Here is a 24,807-nt window from a genome sequence, read left to right as displayed (position 1 = left end):
GGCCATCGCAAGAGCTATAACACTGTGTACGGAAAAGCGACCAAGTAATGAGCGCTTAGGCAATAAATTTCGTTTTTCTAATGATATTTACAGACATTGTTGATTAATATTGCACATGTGATCACGATGACTATTTGGTACCCAAATATTTTCTATTTTCACCCCTACATTTACCTGTATATAACTCAACAAATGGAACTCCATTATTAAAAATCTCTCAAATTTATGTTTCTTATAATATCCAATTCACCCAGTATACAGGTACGACATTTCAAACCAATTTTTCTAAAGTTATATATATGTATTCTCCGGTAAGGGCGCAGCTAAGAATTAAGGCTAGGGGGGTTTAGGGTGTTGAATTGATACCAAGGGGGTCTGGGAGGTTTGAAATGCCCGCTAAGGCAAGCAGGAGGTATGGGGGGGCACTCCCCCAGAAATATTTTGAGGTAAATGATTCAAACTGGTGAGTTTAATGGCTATCTGCGGGAGAGTTTTAATCCACTTCACTATTCTATAATTAATTACGTAGAGTAAGTACTTACTCTATAGTAATATTATTCAATTAAGTAAAATGGATTATAATTATAAATTCTGAGCTCTAAGTGATAAAAAATTATTATTTCGGTAATCCGTAGACGTAGTCTTCGCGCAACTGAACAAGCTTCGGCAGTTAGTCCGGAAAAATAAAAAATCTGGTTCCACTATCTTACTTCGTTTTTTTTTTTAATTCTCCACCATTAGTAACAGTCAACTCTCAACAAAGTAAGTCAACAAACCCTTGACTACCACAGTACATAGTAATCTTTCCGTTGATAAAAACGGCATTGCCCACGAAGATACGAAATTACGTATTTCGTAGAAATCTTAACACTAAGGGGAGGTTTATCCCCCAAAAACTTCCTCATCGCTGCCCCACTATTCCACAGAATTTTTAATATTTATTGGTTTTAATTCCATTGCACAAGGCCAATTTTACGATTTTTAACCAGAGTCATATTTTACTTATATTTATTTTTTTACTTATTTAATAATGTTATTAATTCCAAAAATCTATTACATCTACAATGCCCGCGGTTGCCTGGTGATACTGCTGCAATTTTTGCACGGATGATTGAGTAATTCAATTGGCTGTCCTCATGGCTCGAATCCATCAGCTGCAAAGTGAACTGAAATTGGCCCAATGTGCTAAATACCTCATTTGATGTGTGCCAATAACAGATTCAAGTGACTGATACTCTGTAAAATATCCGTGTCACAGGTGAAGAAGGGGCCGGATTTACTCTGGGTCAGGTAAAATCAATCCTAAAGTCATGTCAAGTCTATAAATATTTTGCGACTTTTATGATGATAGATTATAGTTTCAGATCACCTACAACAAGGTTGTCGATATAACCTCAGTATTTTTTCGCTTACCTCCAAACTTCTGTCCATAACTATGTGTACTCCAGGCCATAGTACTTACATTTATTGATTGCAAGGACAACTCCCTCGTTCACACTAAATTAAATATTATGCCAACATTCACACAAAAAATATGCACAAACTCACGCAATATCATTCACACCTAATAATAGCGTCTCATTACTTCTAAACAACACTAATGGTACTAAATTAAATAGCCTCATTCATACTTGATTATTTAATCTCAGGCACAAAATAAAAACAATTAACTTTTTCCAGTTAATTTCCACACACCCTCAACCATACTTAACTACATACTCACATTACAATAAATAAAGTGCACTCATTCAATTTAATAAATATATAATATCATCTCACCAACTTGCATTCACACTTTAATATAAACTCTCATTCATACTATACAACAGTCTTAATAGCACTAAATTACAAGCTCGCACTCACACTAAAAAATATATATACTCTGATACCAGTAAGAGACGCACACTCATTCACGCTTAATGTAATCTCATTCACACTAATTAATAACACTTCATCGCACTGAATTACACACACTAAAAGTATATAATACCATCTCAATTATACTTACATTCAGTGGTTAATAATTAATCACAGGATTCTAATTTATACATAGCAACACTCAACATAAATTAAGTGCTCCAATCAGTACTAACAAATACAATGTCATCTTCCTAATTTTCATGCATCCAAATTCTCACTACATCATTAATATTGATTGCACACGCTTAAGAAAAACCTTACATTAATTTAGGTTAACGTAGAAAATAAAAAAATTGAGATTTTATTTCTCACAGAAACGCAAATAAACTTAGTTAACATTAAAAGAAATACAGTGACATATACAAGGTCTAAAAATTAAACAATGAATAAAATTTTCCGTATATAATTATAAAATATAATATACTATAATTCACAACTATTATTTCTCACTCTAGCAAATGAAACAGGCAGGTTTTTAATCTCATGCACGAATGTTAACATTTTATTGAATATATAAACACCCAAACACGGACAGAAAAAAATACGATATTTTCCGCAGAGCAGATATAAAAAATAGGTAATTTAAAAGTGTTATCTCCCTAGTCAGACATGCAGTAAAACAAATTTTGAAATTATATTTTGGCGCAACATTAAATTATATTGATAAAAACAAAGAAGGCAGAGACACTGAATAATACCAAGTACAATGGTTTTTGTCGACGAACATAAGTAGTTAAATTAGGCAATTTAAAATTATTTATTACTGAAATAAACACTTAGATTAAATAGATAATTACCGAAGTGAAATATGGCTGTTTGATTACTTTTTCTCGAATACATTATGATGCAAATAAAAACATAAAATACATGTACGCATTGTTTAGACTGTAAGGCTTACATAATAGTAAGGCTTACATAGGTAGTTTCAATTTTTTCCGCAGAGCGAACGAAGTTAAGATACATTTGAAGTGAAATTTTTATAAATCATGAAATTTTATTGAAAATAAAAAAGTTTACACTTTCAAAAAAATGGATTGCACATTGAATTGATATACATTAAATTACATTCTAATTTTACAATATGAATTAAAAAATATTAATGAAATGGAATATAATGGATAGTTTAAAAAACTGAAACACTTACAACTGTGAACAATATAAATGAATTCGTACACATTCCGATACATAAGTCACCAACTGCATTAGCCAGCGGAAAGCCATGTAGGAAGCATCTAGTTCACCGGGTTTTACATTTTGAAACCATCAATGTAGCTTGCAAGAAATCAAAGAAGTCGGCTAGTTCTGTGAATGAAAAATTAGCAGGAAAAACTGCCGAGAAAAATTTCGAAAGTTTGTTTGAAATCACCATGGAAACCTCGTTGAATCATGGCTGTCCGCTGTTACACCCCCTCTCCACGTTGAGGACGCAGTTGGATTTGAGGGGGACATGCACTACTCTACCATCTACTATCTACGCTACCCAAGTTCTACGATAAAAAAAACAAGCAATACTTCAGCCATCTCACAAAATGGCTTCCTCCAATGAAAACTAGATTGCACTTTCATTCACACCAAATAACATACATTCACTCCAAATATATTAAACCTTCATTCACACATAACGTAACACAAGGTCATTCGCAATATAAACAACATACCATTATTCACACATACATCGATAATAAACGCTTAATTATAATAAACAATTACTTCTCATTCACACTCAATAACGCACTCTCGCTCAAACTAAAATTACGTACTAATAATCGCACTCATTCACACTTAACATCATACCATCATTCACACGAATAAAATACCTCATTCAGACTACATAATATATATACCCTTATACTCTCGAAAAAACACACCTCATTCACACATAATAAGATCCGTCATTCACACGAAATAGTATACTTAACACACATCATATAACATTCCACATTCACACAAATTAACATACATCATTCACACGAAAAAGCATTCCTAATACGCATAATATAATAATCCACATTCACACAAAATAACATACTTCATTCACACGAAATAATATACCCTCATTCACACGATATAGCATACACCATTCACATCATATAACATACCTCATTCACACGATATAGCATACACCATTCACATCATATAACATACCTCATTCACGCGAAAGACATACTTCATTCACACAAGAAAACATAGCTCATTTACACGAAATAGCATACGTCATTCACACGAAATAGCATACCTAATACACATCATATAATATTCATCATTCACACTAATTAACAAGCCTTATTCACTACAAATAGCATACCTCATTCATACGAAACAAAACATACCTCATTCACACGAAATAATACGCTTCACACAAAGTAACAACGCCATTCACAATTAATAGCACACATTCATTCACCATTAAGCACGTTCTCTATCGCACACTGACTCAATTACTCTCATATACAGACATATATACTAAATACCATTCTCACACACAAACTAAATCCCATTCACTCATTAAAACACAAATTAAATCAAATTATTCAAAAAATACATGAGGCATATACAATCGAAATATGCAAAAAATACGAAAAAAAAAATAATCTAAATCTTCAGACTTCGGATCGCCGCCATTCTTCATCTCTTGAGTCTTAAAATGGGTCATATATTCCTATCATGTCTTAAATTCTTCACTCTTCAGTTCTTCAATTCTCAATCTACACAATTTGTTTCCTTCTTCATAATTGCTGAGTTCCTGAGTCAATTCCATTGGTCAATGTAGAGGCATTCCACGTTTATTTAATCCCTAAATCTCCTTCTTCAAAGTCCATCATTGCAAGCTGCCTCTCTCTGTCCCTGTTGATAAAACAAATTATCCAATATACTCATCCATGAGATAGAAAGGTCACCTTGTACGGCACAAAGGTTATTATTCTTGATATGACCAAGTAGAAAAAAATAAGAAAGGATACGATTGAAAATAAAAATGGATTCGACTTCCTAGATTAAGCTTTATAAATAGTGGAATAGTATATTAAAAATTAGAAAAAAAATATTCAGTGTCGTTGCTGAATATTAGATCCCAGCCAAAAGCTTATACCCAGATAGCAATGCAAGCTGGAATCAAGCTTGATTCAAGCTTGACTGATCAAGGCTGCAAGCTTGCAGCAACCTGGAAAAAACAAGCCTGTTCGCTTGATTCAAGCTTGAATCAAGCTAACTAGTCTCCACCAGTCAAGGTTGTTGCAAGCTTGAAAAAACAAGCCTGAATCAAGGGTATGACACCTTGCCCATTAACATGCCAATTAATTAATTTATTAAATTCTACTTACACTAGAAAGTTAGTTCTTGAAAAGGAAAAATAAAATTTACAGGAAACATCAGGCCATTTAAAAAATCCCAGTAAAATATAGAAGTTCTCGTATTCAATTAAATCAACATATAAACTTATAAGATGAATTTAAAAAATCCCAGTAAAATATAGAAGTTCTCGTATTCAATTAAATCAACATATAAACTTATAAGATGAATAAACACCTAATAACACATCCCAGTCCCAATAACTAGTGTATTGTGGTTATTAACAGCTGAAAGCAATACAAGACTAGACAAAAGCTATCACCTTTTATAGGCTGAGTTGATACAGGGGCACTAATTTTAAAATTTCAAGAGTACATATTTGGCATAAAAGATTATTTATGACTAAAAAATTGATACTTCCTCCCCTCAATTCCAGAAAATATATTCGTAAATCTAACTAATTGTCATGCCTGGCTAAGGTACAATGGATGAAAAACATTGCCAAATTAAGGAGGAGAACCTAATGGCAGATATTTTAAGACCAAAATTCCAAATACTTATGTATACCAGGGCACTAATGCAGGAATAAAATTCAATCTTTAAGGCATGGATCACTTTATTTTTAATACAAAAAAATACAAAAGTCTCTTCATTCAGAGCTCACTCTGGACTTGGTGCAGGCTTGCCTTCCTTCATTTCCTAAAAAAAACAATGGATAATGAAAATAAATATTACTAGCACAAACTGGTAAGACCTTAATTTATTTAAATACAAATAGGTATATAGGAGTCATGAGAGTCCCAAACACATCCTCTAATGCCATAGCCTACAGTTGTGGGTCAAATGAAGAGCAAGAAGATTCATGAATCTGATGAAAGAGAGATGGGACTGTTCCACAAATTCATTGTACAGTGCCATCTCTCTTTCTAATAAGGATGTCGTTCCGCTACACCTTGCCTGACTCTTTACTTTATTACTTTTATTCATGAATCCATTTTCTCATCACTAGCAGTAGTGCATAACAACAAAATCATACGATACCTTCGTGTGCTACGGTGCTTTGCTTGCTGCAACCAGAGGCTGATGCTGTCTTTTATTAAATCATCAGTGCTGTCCTTGAAGCCTTTTTTTACTGCTACTATATGAAAGAAAAATGAGAAATTACACACACTGATTCATATAAATATCTCATACATGCTGACTATGATAATAATAAATAAACACTTACAGTGAACCATATTGCATAAAGGACTTGATTTAAATGTCCTTTTCTTGAGGCATTCATTCTCCTTTGATAATAACCTGCCAGTGTAGGAAAACTGCGATGCCAAGTCATCATCCATCACCCTTCTCATAACATTGTTCACAGCACTACGTGCATCCTTCCCTCCAACTGAAACAAGGACCTTTAGCTAAAAGAAAAAAATAATACTTTCATTTAGCATAAAATATAATAGACAATAATCATGTATTAAAATTGCACAATTGTATTACATTTAACATACCATAATGACAAAACTGAAAATATCTATGCAATTTATCTCATTAACAATAAATGTGACATCATCACTTTTAAAAATTTTATTGGTACTTATTTTTTATAACATGCTTCTGTTGTCTTTTCACTCACAAATTTCCTGGAAAAGTTCTCATCAGTAAGTTTTTCCTCCAGAGAATCATACCCCTCCATAGATTTCATTGGCAGCGTGCCAATGAGTGTTAGATCACAGGTATTCTGCTCCTGATGGCATGCCTGGTTTGCCAGAACCTGTGACATTTTTTTGCTAATTGAGGACAGCTCCTCCACCACACTGGCCAAGGTGGCCTGAAGTTGCCCAATAATCATCCTGTCACTGGCTACAGAAAGTTTTAACCGTTAGAAAAGTTGAGGAATCACCCATTTCATAATATGATAAAATGTTTTGTCACTGATAACATCAAAATGATCAAAATTAAACCTAACATGTTAACATATCCGAAAAAGATGAATGTGAGCTGGTAGATGTTGACTGTTCTTGCATGGCCTCCCAACCAGTAACCCTCATTTTTTTTCTCCCCTCAGAGTATGGAAAATCTGCTACTGAAATACTCTCCTCTGAGGGTTCTGTCCTCTGAAGAGAGAAGGCCTCAATTGATGGATACGCCGGGATAAAATTTTCCTTCCTCACGTGTCTTTTCTGTTTCGGTGCTCTGTGGGCGTCTTCTTCGTCACTTTCTTCACCAGGTAGTGTAAGCACTCTCTCTCTTCGTTTTCTTCCCTGACTAACTTCCTCATCACTCGATAAGTTAGATGTGTCCTCTGCTAGACGTAGTTTACTCCTAGCCTCAGTATAGTTTTCTGCAAGAATGAATGTACAGGCCATTTTATCACGATGACATAAGGAAACAGAAAATTAGATAATTCATAAATAAGAAAAGTATACCACTCTTACCAAATTCTCGGAGTATTCTAATTGGGTAGGAATTCCAATTGTACCCTGGTTCTGCCCTCATTTTTATCAACTTATCTCTCTTCTCGTCTGTCGATACATTTGGATATAAGCAGTTCTGCCTATCTTTTTTTATCCAATTCAATGGGACTATTCCCAACGCATCGTCTTCTTCTGTAAATTTAACAATTGCAAATTCCATTTAAATTGGATTTTCCTGGAAAAAAGTAGAACAAAATGTATCCTTGTTAATAATCACATTTCAAAATATCAAAATGCATTTACAAAACTATACAACACGTAAAAATACCTTGAGATGCACTAGAGGCAGGGCAACATGACCAGAGCCATTCTTTAATGGCAATAACACCAACTTCTCTAAAATTTCAGTAACTGATACCATTTGGACATCTGATAGGTCACAGACCTTATATATACCCAATGAGGAGCTTGGGCAAAAAGGATGAGTATAAAAATCAGTCAGAGTCTTAAATTGCTTGCATACAATTGCCATTGAACTCAAAATTGAGGAATAGACAATATTCAAAATGAGAACTATTCCCCCATTTTTTAAACTGCAACAATTATTGGGGGACGAAGTTGTTAACTTGAATGTTCTGAACTGCATGCCTTTATACTGTCTTGATTGGTCACAACCTTGACTCAAAGGGCCTGAGGTATGGGGAAACATAAAAACTGGGAAGTTGTCTTCAATATTTGAGTCTGGACAGTTGTTAAACCACACATTCAACCTTTGCATTTCCAATATTCTCTTAATTACTTGCTGAAAAGGCCTGTCGCTCTTCCTCACCAGTCTCTTCATAGTGTGAAGAAAATTTTCAAATTGAAAAGCACTACAATTGTCCAAGGGGCCAAATGTAGACACATCATCAGCCAGATGTAGTAACCCATGGAAGTTGTGCGTGATGAACTCCTGGCCATATATATTTTTAAAAGTCTTGACAAAATGTTCAAGTAGTTCTCTTGCGTAGTTCTGATGCTGGAAACAATGCTTATGGCTCAACAGTATGGTGAGAGCTATATTCAGACTAATAAAATTATTATACAGATCCTCAAAATCGGGTAGTAATACATCCTGCAGAACAATTGGCCCTGTATAAAGCAAAAATTGTCTAAACTCAGTTCCTTTCCATCTTTTCACTTCATTAAGTCCTCGTGGTCGTCTGGCAAACTCACTTGGAATGAAAGACTTCATTTCAAGGATATTATTTGAAATATCATTAATGAGCCTCTGCTGCAATTTCAAAGGTACTGGGGCAAACATCCATATAAACACAATTGTTCTTGTTACTCCTAGGCAAACTAAATGCAGGTAATCTAGCGGAAAAGATTTTATGAAATCTATTCCTGGAATAGCAGTAAGAGCGGAATCTTTCACATGAAAATTTTTATCAGTTTTCTGCAAAAATCCCTCATTAGTTCGAGGAGTTACGGTAAAATTTGGGAAGGTCATTCTGTTTTTATACAGAACTCCTTCCTGAGTACATCTGGTGCATGAACTGTACCCTGTATGTCCTTTAATTCCTAAAATGAAGGACTTGGCAGGAGCATCACAGCAAAACCCTTTCAGGACTACTGATACCTTTTTGCCATTGAGAATAATTCCGTCTTGAAGTAGCAGTGAAACATCTTTGATAAAATCTTTTAGATAATCATGGCAGTCAATAGGTTTTTTTTTGCCATAATAAACTCCAACAGGAAAAACCTTTGATTTCAATGATTTAACATTTAACACTGATGCCAAAATAGGCCATAATTCTCCTGCGCTGCTCTTAAATAACGGAAGCCCATCAATACCAATGAGTAAATCGATGGATGCAACGGACTCTCTTACTTTCGACCACATTCTCTGTAAGCCACTTTTAAAACCAAAATGGTAATAAGATCCAGGGTCAACAGGACGCGAAGGCACAGAAACTGGGGTTTTTAATAGAGTTCTACCATCTACTGGCAGCGACTGAAAACAGTCATGTTGTTTAAGGATGCAAAGCAGAGCTGAAAGTGCCACTGTGGTGACTTGGAACTTGATGGTCCAATCTCTTAAATTAGCAACTAAAGTATCTTTCTCAAAATTCATTTTCCACATATCATCTTCCGAATCAGATGACGATAATGGATGCACATTATCTTCTACAGGGTAATGGCCAATGTTGATGTTAACACCAGTGTCAGTCTCTGCACCTGAGGAGTCAGAATCAAGGTGTCCCTGACTACAGCCTTGATCTGGTTCACTGACAGTGAGACTCGAATCGCACAAATATGTGGCATTATTACTACGGTTCTCCTGATCCTGAGTTGGGTACATCTTTCTGAGCCTCTTCAATTTACCATGCCGCTTCAATTCCACGAAAGATTTTCGACAAGACATCTCTGCTACCCTAAAGAAAATATGCAATGGACTCAATATACCATTCCCATATACTTAGGAATCAAAAACCTTAAATTTAACATTAATATGAATGGGATCCATTGTTTAGTAATACTTTTTACTACCTCATCATATCCTAATATCTAAATTATATTTGCAAAATTTTGCATGCATGCATCATTTAAGACAATCGTGAGTCCTTTCATGTGCCATCCCCACATAAGTGGACTAATATCATTATTGCATCCGTGTATATTATTATTTAATGTGACATTCACTCTGACACTTGGCAAGATATTACACAAAGGTAAATAAATTGTCTTTCAAAAATTTATTTACCTTTTTTTTATTACCCAACTTTTGAAATTGATGCAAGAATCTTTCCCAGACTTTAAAAATTCATCAAAATATGAGTTAAGGAGTGTTCATGGGAGCCATTTCTGCACAACAAGCAGTAGAAATCCAATAAATGTATTTTAAGTAAATGTAAAAAAGAAAGCTTTAACCCAAGGACCAAATTACAAAAGTGAGAAAATCCCTCAGATGACTAAGATCATACCATGCTAACATGAAAAGCAAATATAAACATAATCACAAATGAATATAACGTGATCTTTGAAAATTATAAAACATCAAAGTCCGCTGCCTGGGCTACCCTTCGAAATGCCTTCAAGGATTCGAGGCGAAAAGGAGTCGGTGAGAAGTAAAAGGTTAATCCAAAAAGTATTGCATTGATTAAAGCCATCCCCATCAATTTACGTAACACAAAATATCTTAAAATGATGTAATTTTCCACAATTAGAGCCATATCCGGGACGATTTAGAACTATCAAATCAGAGTTCAACTTCAAAAGCAAGTCTGTGCAGCTATATCTATTTATTCTTAAATCAGACAATGTAGCCCTAAAGTGAGCTCCGTGACGGCACTTTACGGTAACGCGACGCTTCTGCCATTTTTTCATTCTGAAGTGACGTCCATGAAGCTGAGATAGCAGACTTTATCCCACTAAATACACACTTCAGCCTAAGTACCGTTTACGAATTCGACCATTTACTTTTACACCAATTCAACATCATTATCTCCACACCTTCAACTTCACATCGACCCTGAAAACTTTACGGGAAATCAGATTTATCATGAAGTGTATTTTCATCAGTAATAGTATCCTATAGAACATTATTGGCCCAACTACTATTCGTTCCTTCCGGCCAAAAACTTACTGCCGGATTGGATTAGATCCGGAGAAAATATAAACATTCCCTTTCGTTAACAAAGTATCGCTATTGGTAATTAAAAGATGTGAGAGGGTGTTACAAAAGCAGCAATTGAGAGTGATAGAAGGCAGAAAACATTCTTTCGCACAAACACTCGCGGACGTGTTTACACGCACACAACGGACTTAGACAAATTGGAGTAACTTCCATAACACTTTAAAATAAATACAAACGTAAAATACGCATTACATGTAGTTAACGCGATGCTCAGGCAAACAAGACCACTGATGATTTAAAACCTCAATGGAAAAGAGGATAAATTCTCTGAGCCACGGAAATGTAAATTTACAATAACAAACGTATTAAAGAAATACTCTTACCTCAGAGAAGCCCAGGAAGGATGGATCACCTCGATGAACAGAAAAATCTTGAGCCTCCCGTTTGCTTGACGCAATTAAGATGCAGCGTCCGCTCACCAACCACGTGGTCGCACCGGTTTCCCACAGATTTCACGGTTAATTAAACCGTGGATGACTTAAATGGATGACTTGTATGAATGAAAATAGTAAATATGAATGATGAATTAAAGGATCGAATGGATTTGTCGGTACAGGACAAAACACGAGCGGTGATGATGCGACAAAAAAGAAGTGGCGATGATGTGAAAAATGAATGAGAATTTCGTAATGAACAGGATGATAGGGAATATGATATGATGGATGAAGCTCTTAAAAGAACTGTTTGGTTGTTTAAATAACCACAAAATCTTCGGAAAACCGCAAGACGTTTCACTCGGCGCAAGTACACAAGGCAACGAGGCTAAAAAGAATGACCGATTGGTTGGGGTTTCCACGTCGAGTCGCACGAGTTATATCGTTACGTGATTGTTTCCCAGCGTTCAATTTCTGTTGTACGAGGCTATGACGTAAATAATTCGGAATTATTCAGAATTTTAAATTGATCAACACCAGCATTCTAGTTCCAATTGATGATTTATTCGTTTATAAAACATTAGGAACATATATATGTCGTCCTAAGAAAATATACACCTGTATAATATATGCCGCATGATGATTCGTTTCATGATTATAACCAGATTTAGCTGGGAGAATTCTGCTAGCATTAAGGTAGACGACTCAATTGAATCATCTATATTAAAGTTTGCATCATGCTAAGATTACTGCTGACCTCTGCATATATACAGTACTAAATTTTGCTTCATATTTTTTTGTACATGATAAGGGTCAAAGGAGTCGGCCCAAATTTACACAGCAAGTACCTACTCGTGTAAAAATGGGCGAATTCTCGACTTATTCCATTACACCAAATTTCGACGAAGTATACACGATTAAAATTCTCCCCGTGCTGTATGGGCTGCACCTCGGGCAGCTGCATCACCATATGAGTTGTGAGTGAGTGAGCTTTCTGACCAGAAAATATTTCAACCTTGACATCACAAGGGAAAATCAAGTTCGGCAGCTTGACATAGGCTTGAAAAATTCAACCTTAACATGACAAGGGAAAATCAAGTTTGGTAGCTTGACATAGGCTGGACTCAGGCTTGAAAAATTCAACCTTGACATGGCAAGGAAAAATCAAGCTTGACATAAGCTAACATGCTATGTGGGTATTATCTAAAAATATTAATTTATCATCTTTGAAAACACAATTTAAACGAAGACAAGCTTAAAAAAGGATAACGAAAATTAATTGAAAATGAACTATAGTTTTTATGTAATGGGGCTTACAGGATATCTGTTAAGAAACGTAAAAAATAAATATCTCCAGGAATAAATGAAAATGCATGGTACCATTGGACGGGGAAATTCAGCGATGATATTAGATTCGCCAAGCCTTTAGGGTCCATGTGGTGAATTAGCAAATGATATTGACGTATGCAAGGATTAACTGACATTTTTAAAGCTTGAAAAAATAAATAATTTGCACTTGTCTAAGTACTTAACCACAAAAATTGGAGCGTACCTATTTGAAAAATTAATATTCACCGTTACACATCGGAAAATGTATAGAAATCAATACATTCTGACGATGAAAGTACAGAAAATTCAAATTAAATGAAAAAAGACGTATAAATAAAAGGAATGTGAGTTTACTGTTACTTTCAAATTTTACCTGTATTCTCGTGAATGGCGTAAGGGTCAATTTAATCAAATCGGATTTTGTGCACGAAAAATCGTTTCTTCCTTATGACACATGGCGTAAATCATCATTTTTTGTTCAAACCATAGTGTAAGTATATAATTACTCTATGTTCAAACTGATATGAAAAATATGGCTTTCTTGAAAATTAATATTAATTTCACTGTCCAGCCACAGTGCAATTATTAATATTATTCGTTAAAAATCTCTGGAAATCCGTTATCAATGTAATGCATATTCATTTAGATTTTGTCAAAAATTGCATGGTGAGATAGGTATTATAAAATATTTTCCTCCCCAATATTTTATGAAATAATATTAATTTTTATACGTCATTTAGAGTTTCATGGTACATAGTTATGTACCCTTCATGTGATTTAAAAAAAATTTACATAGTCATACTAATTTTTAATGCATCAAATTATGTCCATTAAGTGCACCATTAAAGAATTTGACGCCAAATGAAGCCAGAATGAAATTTCTTTTCAACCACAACAAAAAATCTATTAATGGGCACCTTAAAATATCGATTTCGAAAAAAATAGACTTTTCGGCTCAGCTCTCCGTGGAAATCGATTCTCCAGATCAAATTACAATCACGAATACATTTTTCGTCATTTTACTTTCGCAGAGGTGGAAATAATACTCTCATGACTGAACGAGAATTGAGAAAAATTGAGCCGTTTAATGAAAATTCGTACTACTCATCGTTCAATGCTCATTTTCAGCAGTAATTGACTCAGCTGACAGAGTTAATACCAAACTTATGTTGGGCTGAATTTCGGATATCCGCCCTAGGTGAATGAAAAATACTGGTGTTAACGGTAAGCGTAAGGGATACTACAGAAGAGTTGAAGAAATCGGAAGAATGATTCAAATTCTTTTACTATTATTGTAATTTCATTCTAATACTCCTTTCAATGCACTCTATAAAAACGGCAAAAAATGAGGAAGTTATTAGGTCTCCGAATAAAAAACACACCATTGCCTGAAGCTATTTACGTGTCGCTACCAAGGCCCAATCAAAGCAGATCAATTGCGATGTACCACAACGAACAAGCCAAAGAAAAATAATATTACTGAATTTAACGATAATAAAATTATCCTCTCTCTTTTTTTTAGAGTTATTCACATCGCACACTTTTAAAATAATCAACGGACACAGAAAAAATGTAACTGAATGATTTTCTTACCTTTTGGCGTGATGTCACTGCATTATCACATTCCGGATTAGCGCCATTTTTTCCGACAGCGCACTGCCATAATCCTCTGCGATGACTTGCAGCTGATGAGAGAGAAACGGGAATTGAATTTACTTCCGTGGACTCACATTAACTCCATATAAATGTAATTATAATGAATGGGACGCGAGAATTGACTTTCTATTCAGCCATGCGCTAATTGTAATTGCCTATAAAGTGCATATATTACCTCTTCACGAAAATTTTAAAAGGTGATTCCTTTCGACAGAGAGGAACGAGAAGAAAAATCTAATTTTTAAAAGAATATTGAGGGTTTTGTTCAGAGTGGTTAACCAAATTTTAGAATGTATGGTGATTTCTAACCTGAAGATAACTTACATTCATGTTTCAATGCTTTAAAGTAAAGTCTCTGCAAAATTAATTTTGAATTATTTCCATTGAATCTATAATTCAGCAACAGAATAAGTGTTATATACGCATAGAGAGGTATTCAAACGTATTCACAAAAAAGGTATATTCCGAAAAAAAAAAACTTTTGGAAATGTTTTCGGAAAGATTCGAACTCAATCATAAGGAATTGAAATAAATCACCAATATGAATCAATCATCGGACAGATAAATGCAGCGATTGCATATTAAAAAAGGCTTCAAAATAATAAAAAATAAAACTGATTAGACGCAGTGATCATAACGTTTCCGCGTGCTACGAGGCAAAAAGATCTTTAAACAAAAGGAATGCACTTATATGTATTATTAAGCTCAGAGAATATAAGATGTATTTAACAGACACAGAAAAGACAAAAAATGAAGTAGCTATTCTAAATAATATAATGTGCATCAATAATTTGAAAAATATAAACTCAATCGGATGCAGTAAATTTAATAATAAAAGCTTAACAAAACGTACTGAACAATCCATTCCATTTTAAATCCATTTTAAATTCATTATCAAACTGAGGTTCTAAACTTATTATGTTCATAGGAGACATTGTAACATCTACTCGTCCACAAAACATAATTACATAAACCTAACGATGCGATGAAATATAAAAACCAAAACAGCATCCAAGACATCAATGGCGAAATATATTTAAAAATTTATTCTTACCGATTTCCATGTAAGGAATATCCTGGCTGATTTTTCTTCAGTTCCTGCTTCAGTAAACTGATTATCTCATTCTTCAGATGTCTTCATATCTTCGGCCACTGGAATATCTTCAGCCTAAGGAGAAAGCGGGTTAGTGCATACAAGGAAAATAAATCACCCTTCCCCCGAGGAATCGCATACACCCCAATGCAATGCACGGGAAGTCATCGTGACACAAGGAGGAAATTACCACTTTTCCATCCAAGTGACACAGTTTCATCCCCGTACACTGCAATGGTTTACAGCGCATGCGAACCCTCGGTTCGACACAAAAAAAACTAAAATTAACGCCAGCTAAAAATCCTAGCCTTACTCGACGCAATGATTCATAGCCATAATGGCCAAAAAGCTAACCTAGTTTTGAAGCTGGGGTCCTCTTCACGTGAAGTTCTGATGACCTAGACCCTGGGGAGAGAGGGAGAGAATACATACAAGGAAAATAAATGACCCTTCCCCCGAGGAATCGCATACGCCCCAATGCAATGCACGGGAAGTCACCGTGACACAAGGAGGAAATTACCACTTTTCCATCCAAGCGACACAGTTCCATCCCCGTACACTGAAATGGTTTACAGCGCATGACAAACCTCGGTTCGACACAAAAAAAACTAAAATTAACGCAAGCTAAAAATCCTAGCCACACTCGACGCAATGATTCATAGCCATAATGGCCCAAAAGCTAACCTAGTTTTGAAGCTGGGGTCCTCTTCACGTGAAGTTCTGATGACCTAGACCCTGGGGAGAGAGGGAGAGAATACATACAAGGAAAATAAATGACCCTTCCACCGAGGAATCGCATACGCCCCAATGCAATGCACGGGAAGTCACCGTGACACAAGGAGGAAATTACCACTTTTCCATACAAGTGACACGGTTTCATCCCCGTGTAATGCAATGGTTTACAGCGCATGCAATACCTCGGTTCGACACAAAAAAAACTAAAATTAACGCAAGCTAAAAATCCTAGCCTTATTCGACGCAAAGATCACGGCCCTAAAGGCCCAAAAGCTAATCTTATTCACTTGCTTTCTTCTTAATGTGGTCCTCTTCTCTTGTTGTCTTCTTTCTTCTCCTCCCAAATTTGGAGGACACACGAATCGCACTCGTATCTTTTCGCCGTTCATTCGATCAAAACGCAATTTTCGCTCAAGCGCGCAACGCATCGTATAAAACGCAACGTTCACACGCATATCGGGTCGCTAGTTTTCTTCGAGGTCTCATTGCTGTCTTTTCTCTACAACATCTTCCTGTAACAGAGCTGGTTAGTGCACATGAACATGAAGTACAAGTATGCAAGTCACCCAAAAAATGCATCACAAAACAAAAAAATCATAATAACCCACTAAAAATTAATAAACACGGTACCTTTTTGCATGCCAACTTAAATTTTGTATTTTTGGCTTTTTCCGTCTACACTTTTCTACCTTTTGGTATTTTTGGCGCCTTTTGTAAATGTGATTTTTTTCACCATGGTCTTGTGCGAATTTTCTGTTCGCGAGAATTCTCATCCTAAAGACTCATTTATTTTATGAGTCCATAACCATATAATAACGTCATCGGATCCGATTTTACCAATAGATTAATGCAACTCATACCCTATCACACCAGTTCGTCCCTCTTATTACAAATATCAAAGAGAGGCCATATTGAAACCTTCATACTTTGATATGTACCTCATCCTGTAATGGAGCTGGTTAGTGCACATTTATATAAAATACACATTCGATGTCACCCAAAAAATACATTACAAAACAAAGAAACCATAACCACACGCAAAAACATGCTTAACTTTTATGTACATTTATGCCTGCCTACTTAGGTTTTGTATTTTAGGCCTATTTTTTGCCAATTTTGATACCTTTTGTATTTATGGCGCCTTTTTAATATTTCACTCTTTTCACCATGTGTGAACTTTCCGTCCACGAGAATTCTCATAATAAGACCCATTCACTATATGGGTCTATAACCATATAATAACCTCATCGGATCCGATTTTTTACCAAGAGCTGAATTCAACTCATACCTCATAATACCAAGTCGTCCCTCTTGATTTACACTCATCAAAGAGAGAGACTTCATTTTACCATCATACCGCGGTACATATAACAGTGCTAATTAGCTTTTCTTCCGATGAACTCTGTTGGGAAAGACACAGTATATTAACAGCATGAAAGAGAAATCACTGAATTGTATTAAAAACCTCAGCTATAAAAGGCCTTCTGCTCATCACTGAAAACCATCCACTTGATAGGAGATCCATCAGCCGCAAACACGACTTCCGTAGTCATAGAAACACCTTGTATCTTATTCCTTGTGTCAGTTTCCTTAATACTTAAGATAACCACACGAAATCTTTACTCCTGGTAAACGGCTGTCTTTGTCCACCCTGAAATAAATAAAAATGATATTGTAATTTTGAAGTTTATTTGTAAACTATCCGTAAATATCAATATTAATCAACACATTTAAGTTATATGCCAAATGTTTATTGCCATTTCATGCTAGTTAGTTACATATCAATTTGTTTTCAATATTTGATATGTGTTCTCGTAATTTTAATTAGGCAACAAAACAGATTGCTGTAATCCATCAAACGATGGAAAAAGTCAGCACCACGCGTTCAAAGTCCCCTTGGATAAATATTTCATCTGTTGGCTGGTTACCATTCAATTTTTAACAAAACTTGTAATGAATTGCGGTAGTAATAGATTAATTGCACAAATTTTAACAATTGTTGTGTAAGGTTTCTTAGGGAATATAGAAGTTAATACTATGATTTGTAAAAAATAATATTACCGTAAGTATTTAAAGAGGGTTTAAAATTCGGGTTTGCGAGTTGGTGCAAGATTTTACTTTAGATTCACAATGTAGAAGCTTCATAGATCGACGTGGTATAAGTAACTTGGCGGAAGTCGGCGGAAGTATCTACTTTATCTCTACGTTTGTGTAAAAAATTGGCTGAAAAAATGCTCCATCATTTTGTTATAAATCCATGGATATTGATGAAACAAAATCTTTGCAAACCCTCCAAACGGAAAATAAAGGAGTTTAAATTAAGATGGTATAACATTTTTGTCTATAATAATATTAATTAAAAACCACTGCATGAGAATAAATTAAGCTCTTTCAGAAAAAAATCGAGAGTGGTCGTTTTTCGGTAAATTTGTTCAACTTTTGCCTCAATGAAATTGTTAAAGTGAAGGAACAAGGAAGAAATAATCTTGAAGGTTATGCATAATATATTGGAGAATATATATGCGAAGTTTCTACTTCGTAGCTCAAAAAAATCGATTTTGAGGTTTTGGCCAGCTTTTTTTCGATTCTAGCTCACTGTGCTTCTGGGCCATTTAAATTACATCACGTAGAATACACCCGTATGTCTCTCTTTAATCACCGTGAGCTAAGAAAGTTTTCATAAAGAAATTAACGAAAGCAAATTATAATAGTCGAATCGTAATTCATCTTCCCATTGCAAAAAATTATTAATTCTAATCATCATTCCATTTTCAATGCGTTGGTGATACGTAATAATTAAAAAATAAAAAGCATACTTTCTTGTATGCTATGTACTAGCAATGAATACAATTTTTTTCACTGCGGTTGTAGAAGGTTTCTCAGGTAAAATTAAGGCTATTTCTATGGTCTATAAAACCATAAAATTACTGTAATTATTTCATCAAATTCTATAAGGTTTGTTGCAGAAGATGTTTCCGGAGAAATTTATCATTTGTGGAGCCCAGAGTGGGGTCTCGAACTTAATATGAGCAAATGCATGCCGATGCATTTATCGCCGAGTTTGTCCAACTTTAACCATGTTTATGGGGTGGATGTTGTGCACAGAAGGGCAACAGTCGAAGGTAAGTACGTAGGAGTTAAGATAATCTCGATCTTCTCGTGGGGAACACATAGGAGGAATATTTGCGGCATAGCCCTGAAGTAATTAGCATCCGTCAAGCGTATTGTGCGGAGATTTTCGGATGAGAAAATAAAAGAAAGGTGCTATTTCGCACTCGTCCGACCACACCTAGACACCTATGCAGCGATATCAAATGTTATCCTGTGCAGATATACTTAATCCGCGAACTGCATAAACTATAAGGCTGCGCGGTTCGTCAAAAAAATTGCTACGGGCGTACAGACAGCGTTACTCAGCTGTTAAGCGAACTAGGCTGGGAGCCGCTGGAGACTCGGAGGCCGCGCGCTAGGCTCAGATTGCTTGAACAATAGGGTGGTTTCCTATTATTTTTTATTGCGTGAATCGAAAGATTATTACTCCTGGAGTACACATTTCACACTTTTAGAATTTTAAATGACGACATCTATTTTTCGCGATTAAATGAAAAGTGAAAATTTTCAAGCGCGCGAAAACGCGACGGCTAAGTGTGAATGCTGCCAAAACTCCGTGTGACGTCGTTCTGGTTCCCGCTTGCGTAATTGAGGTGACCTTGGGGCGACGGTTTAGCGCTGACACGACCCAGGATGCTAATAGGTAGCAGAGTACACTGCTAGCTGGTAGCGCTTGGCTTAAATAAGATTATTAATACCTTATCAAACGAAGGAAACTTTCCGACCTTAGCCAGTTTTAATTGGTGATTATTAAGACATGTTTCCCTGAGCTCTGTACCTCATGCATGCATTGGTAATCTCAGACGACGTGAAACTCCTATCCACTCGTATAGAAACTAGGTCCCTGTGACGCAATCCTGTGGATTTTCCGCATCAATTCATAACTTTTGATGAAATATGGATTTATCACTACACTTCAAAGACAAAATAACAGGTAAAACAATTGAGTTTTGAAGATGAACGGGCTCCAAAGCAGGCGACGATGCAGAAATGGGCAAGTCAATTCATGGCGACGATATTTTGGAATTTGTGCTGAATTATCTTCATCGATGAATGGGATGAGGGAAAAACATTAACAGGAAAGTATTATGCATCGTTTTTGGAACAGTTTGTGGGATAAATCAAGAACAGCGCCCTCATTTGAAGCAGAAAAATGTCTTCCTTCAACGCAGAGTTGCACAACTGTTCAGAGTCAATAGCCAGAATTAGAGAATTTAAGTTTCAAGTATTACACAATTCACCGTATTCACCAGATCTGACCTCTGGTGATATTAATAGTTTTACAACTTGAAGAAATGACTTTGCTGACAAAAGTTTGCGTATAAAGAGGAGATCATCCCTAAAAACCAATGACTATTTTGAAGAGATCTCTAAATTATTCTTTTTGAACGGCTTAAAATGCCTGGAAAAATGTTTACAAACCTTTTTGTGGGTGAAATTAAGAAGGCTATAATGAAAAATGAGGCAATATAATTTGTTTTTATACCTATTTCTAAAGATTTATTGAACGACCCTTGTAACTGCCTAGAGAATGCTGACTTTTCGGAGAAAGAGAATGAGTTGTGGTTGTGATATTCCAGGATTCGCAAGAGTGAAAAGAGAAGAAGGGAAGCATTGGAAGAGATAAGGAAAGTGAGAAAGCGACGATACTGAAGTTGAATAGAACAACAATTTGACAGTCAAAGGATACCACCAACATTCTAGAGACCATAACGAATTCAAGGAATAACAGCGGGCGGACATATTCCGTAACAACCTTCGTTCTTGAAGGAAGACCTCATTTGAAATTCCCACATCTCTAAGGGCTTGTTTACACGGAACAGTGACCCTAACGAGTTAATGTATGAATGAATGAACGCGAGAATGAACACGAAAATGCATCGTATGTATAACCACACAACTTGTGTGAATGCATTAACGGAAAATAGAGCCTCTTCTAGTTTGGATTATTCATTCGGGGAAGTTCTTTTTTAATCAGACGAAGTGAAACATATCCTTTGTTTACCGCGTTACTATGGTAGATGCGACCACGAGAAGAAAATATAGGAAATTGACTGAAAAACAGAGAGATTTAAAATAGCACGCTTTCCTCGTACTATTAATGATAGCAACGGTGTCTCGATCAATAAAATTAATTGCGTAAATCGCTAGGACGACTCATTTAATGCTTATCCATTTTTATACCCTTGAATGGATATGTTACGTGAATAAATAGCCGTTGATTTGGTTTTCCCTTTGCGTGACGGCGGACTTGCATTTTGTTTTGATGCGTAATATTTTTATGACCGTGTGGTGGGCATGTGGAGATGTCTTGTATGCTGGATATTTGCGATTGGTCCAATAATCAATAACAAAAACTAATTGGGCTTGGATCGCGTGGATATTCCGTCTCAACCTTGGTAAACGACAGACGGCTTCTCTTGAATGTCTTCATATCATTCCTCAGAAAGATTTACCGTCAGAAGGGAAATCTTTCGATTTTACCACGGAGCGATGATGGCGGTACGGATTTTGCAGAGATACTTTATTTTCCACAATAGTACACAGCGTATAAGGCCGCCAGGGTAGGTGATAATGAGGAAGTGTTATGATAAGTTGGAAATAAGAGAGGTCTTTCAAAAACGTTAAGGAGAATACGGGATAATGTTATTTGCCACACCATCTACATCTGAATCTACGTACTACCCCGCAAGCCAACTAAAAAACGTGTGGCAGGTGGTGTTAGTACACCAGCCCTTTGCACATAAAAAGGAAACTTTCTAACGAAAGTACGACTGGCATTTATTAAAGCCCCTTATGGTTCGGAGGAAAAACGAATTCCCATTTCTATCCTTTCGGCAAAATATCTCTCCTAATTTATCGCTTCTATCGGACCTGGAAATATGGTGTGGCTCTAATAATTATTATGTTCTCCGTGTCGCTCTTAAATATATATCCATTCTCACTAGCTCAAGCAATGTAAGCCTAGCGCGCAGCCTCCGAGCCTCCAGCGGCTTACAGCCGAATTCGATTAAGATCTGGGTAACGTTGCCTGTACGTCCGTAGCGATTTTTGACTAACCGCAAAGCCTCTCTTTGTATTTTATTCAGTTCGCGGATTAAGTCTTTCTGCAATAAATCCCATACGATATCGCTGCATATTCTAGGTGCGGTCAGACGAGTGCGAAATAGCACCTTTCTTTTACTTCCTTCTCCGAAAATCTTCCCACAATATGCTTGACGAATCCTGATTTCTTCAGAGCTCTGCATATGAATCCTGAGGGATGATGGCCTGATGAAGAGAATCGTCGAAGGACAAGTGGATGGAAAGACATGAAAATGAAGGCCCCGAATGAGTTACTTAAGACAAGTAATTAAGAGAAAGTAAAAGAGAATAAATACGTAAATATGAAGTGAAATACTAGACTAGTAAACGCAGTTGAGAAATGAGTCATCCTAATGCTTGGGTCCCTAATGATTTTTCACAACGATACTCATTATATAAATGTTCATTGGTGATATTATTATTATGATCCCTGAGGTATTGAGAATATTTCTTCATCCTTCCGTATTCTATGAGAGAAATGTTTAAGAATAAATCAGAAACCACTCTGATAACATCTCGCTTCGGGGACTGTTCTATTTTATATCCGATTCTACGTTCAAATATCTGTCAAAAATCATTTCTCGTTACGACGACGTCTAAATTTTGGGATTCTATCCCTGAGGACTTAAAACAGAAAGGTTCCAATCATGCTTCCAAATATGAATTATTAATTAATTATAAATTATATTAACACATTGCTCTAATCAAAGCAGTGCTACATTAAACTCTACTTAACAAAACACAGCCTACAGATCTCATGCATGTGGCTAAATTATAATTATTGTCTCTTTTTTATGTCATAATAATTTATTTATCATACTGTCATATCGTCATTACTTCTACGGGCTCTTACGAGAGTTCTTCATTAAAAATAAGATATTTAAATAACAATGCCTACTTTGTTCAATGCGATGTGCACTCTAATGTCGCTAAACCCCTAATGTCTGTTTATTTATATCAAACGTAATATATCGCATAGCAACAAAGCAAAAGGACCGATATAATATACAAAAGCCTATAAAGCTACAAAATAACTAAACCAAAACAATTAAAAATGTAATTAGCATGCCACACTTGTGTCTGACTGTTCATGAATGTACCTAATGAGCTTTTTTAGCCTATCATTGTAAATAGAGTTTTGCTTCAAGGGTGAAGGCCGGAGCATAAATAAGATATTCTATAATATTATATTCTATGCTCAAAGGGACTCATTGCTATCATCTGTCTAAAGACTGCTTTTCGTCTTCGAAACCTTTCAGAGTCGATAGATCGAAGGAGTTGGTTTGGACTAGGAGTGAATTTGCACGAAAGAAAAGAGAAAGTGCGAAGCATCGAAAGATGTGAGCAGAGCGAGAAAGATGTGAAATGAAAGTGGAATGGAACGCCTATTTTACTAATAAATACATCGACAACACCTGTATTGCACCGACTATAACACGAATTAAGCTTGGAGCGGGTAGCACATTCCGTCTCAACCTTAGGTGGCATTGACTGCATTTGAACTTCCTTCATCTCGTTTTAATAGAAATAAATAGCGTCCGAAAGAAAACCAATTTTCCCACACAGCCGTGTTAGCGGTGGAACGAATTTTTGCGGGATACGTTTTTTCCTCAATAGTCCATAGCCTATAATAAGGCCGTCGCTGAGATCGAAGTATAGCAATCGCTAAAGGAGATGATATTCCAAAGAAGATATAATTTATATCCTCAACTAGAGGATTAACTGGTCTATATTAATGTGACTAATGTATGTAGGAACCCTATTACAAGGTTCTGCAGTAAAAAAAACGAGAAAAATAAAAAGGAAATAGTCTGCAAAACAGTAAGACAGTTCACAAACGGCACGTGAAGAGTTGTTTTGGAAGAAAATTGTAGAATATATATTATACTCGTATCAACCATTGGAAATCAATCGCTATTCTCCACTCTTTCTGACTCCATTATATTTACTCGCAAAGATAAGGTAAGTGAATATTCCATTTCATTAAAATACATTTCACAGTATATGGACGTTTTTCAAAAACGCATTTAACGAATGTCAATTTTCATAAATTCCACGCATGAGCCTTAAAAATGTTGGGAAAGATTGAGTACTTCGTAAAAATTCAAAGGTAAAAAAGCGGTCAAA

At 35.7% G+C, this 24,807-nt stretch overlaps 1 protein-coding gene and 2 long non-coding RNA genes across 3 annotated transcripts; all 3 read right to left on the bottom strand.

Moving 5' to 3' along the window:
- Window positions 1-4,723: 4,723 nt before the first annotated feature.
- On the bottom strand, window positions 4,724-15,903 carry LOC124171449. Its single transcript, XR_006867719.1, has 3 exons — window positions 15,712-15,903; window positions 14,595-14,686; window positions 4,724-4,764 (listed from the first exon to the last, which is right to left on the bottom strand). It is a non-coding gene; the product is annotated as an uncharacterized LOC124171449 (long non-coding RNA).
- LOC124171448 lies at window positions 5,404-7,116 on the bottom strand. The gene is made up of 4 exons (XM_046550625.1): window positions 6,839-7,116; window positions 6,437-6,620; window positions 6,250-6,346; window positions 5,404-5,907 (listed from the first exon to the last, which is right to left on the bottom strand). Exons 1-4 carry the CDS (start codon window positions 7,052-7,054, stop codon window positions 5,901-5,903), a joined length of 504 nt encoding a protein of 167 aa, XP_046406581.1. The 5' UTR covers window positions 7,055-7,116; the 3' UTR covers window positions 5,404-5,900.
- Window positions 7,190-8,338, bottom strand: LOC124171450. Its single transcript, XR_006867720.1, has 3 exons — window positions 7,948-8,338; window positions 7,641-7,854; window positions 7,190-7,546 (listed from the first exon to the last, which is right to left on the bottom strand). It is a non-coding gene; the product is annotated as an uncharacterized LOC124171450 (long non-coding RNA).
- Window positions 15,904-24,807: the final 8,904 nt, after the last annotated feature.

Source organism: Ischnura elegans, chromosome X (assembly GCF_921293095.1).
Source record: "Ischnura elegans chromosome X, ioIscEleg1.1, whole genome shotgun sequence".
NCBI classification, from domain to species: domain Eukaryota; kingdom Metazoa; phylum Arthropoda; class Insecta; order Odonata; family Coenagrionidae; genus Ischnura; species Ischnura elegans.
Note: the sequence above shows the minus strand (reverse complement) of the source record. Positions and strands in the feature narration are given on the sequence as shown.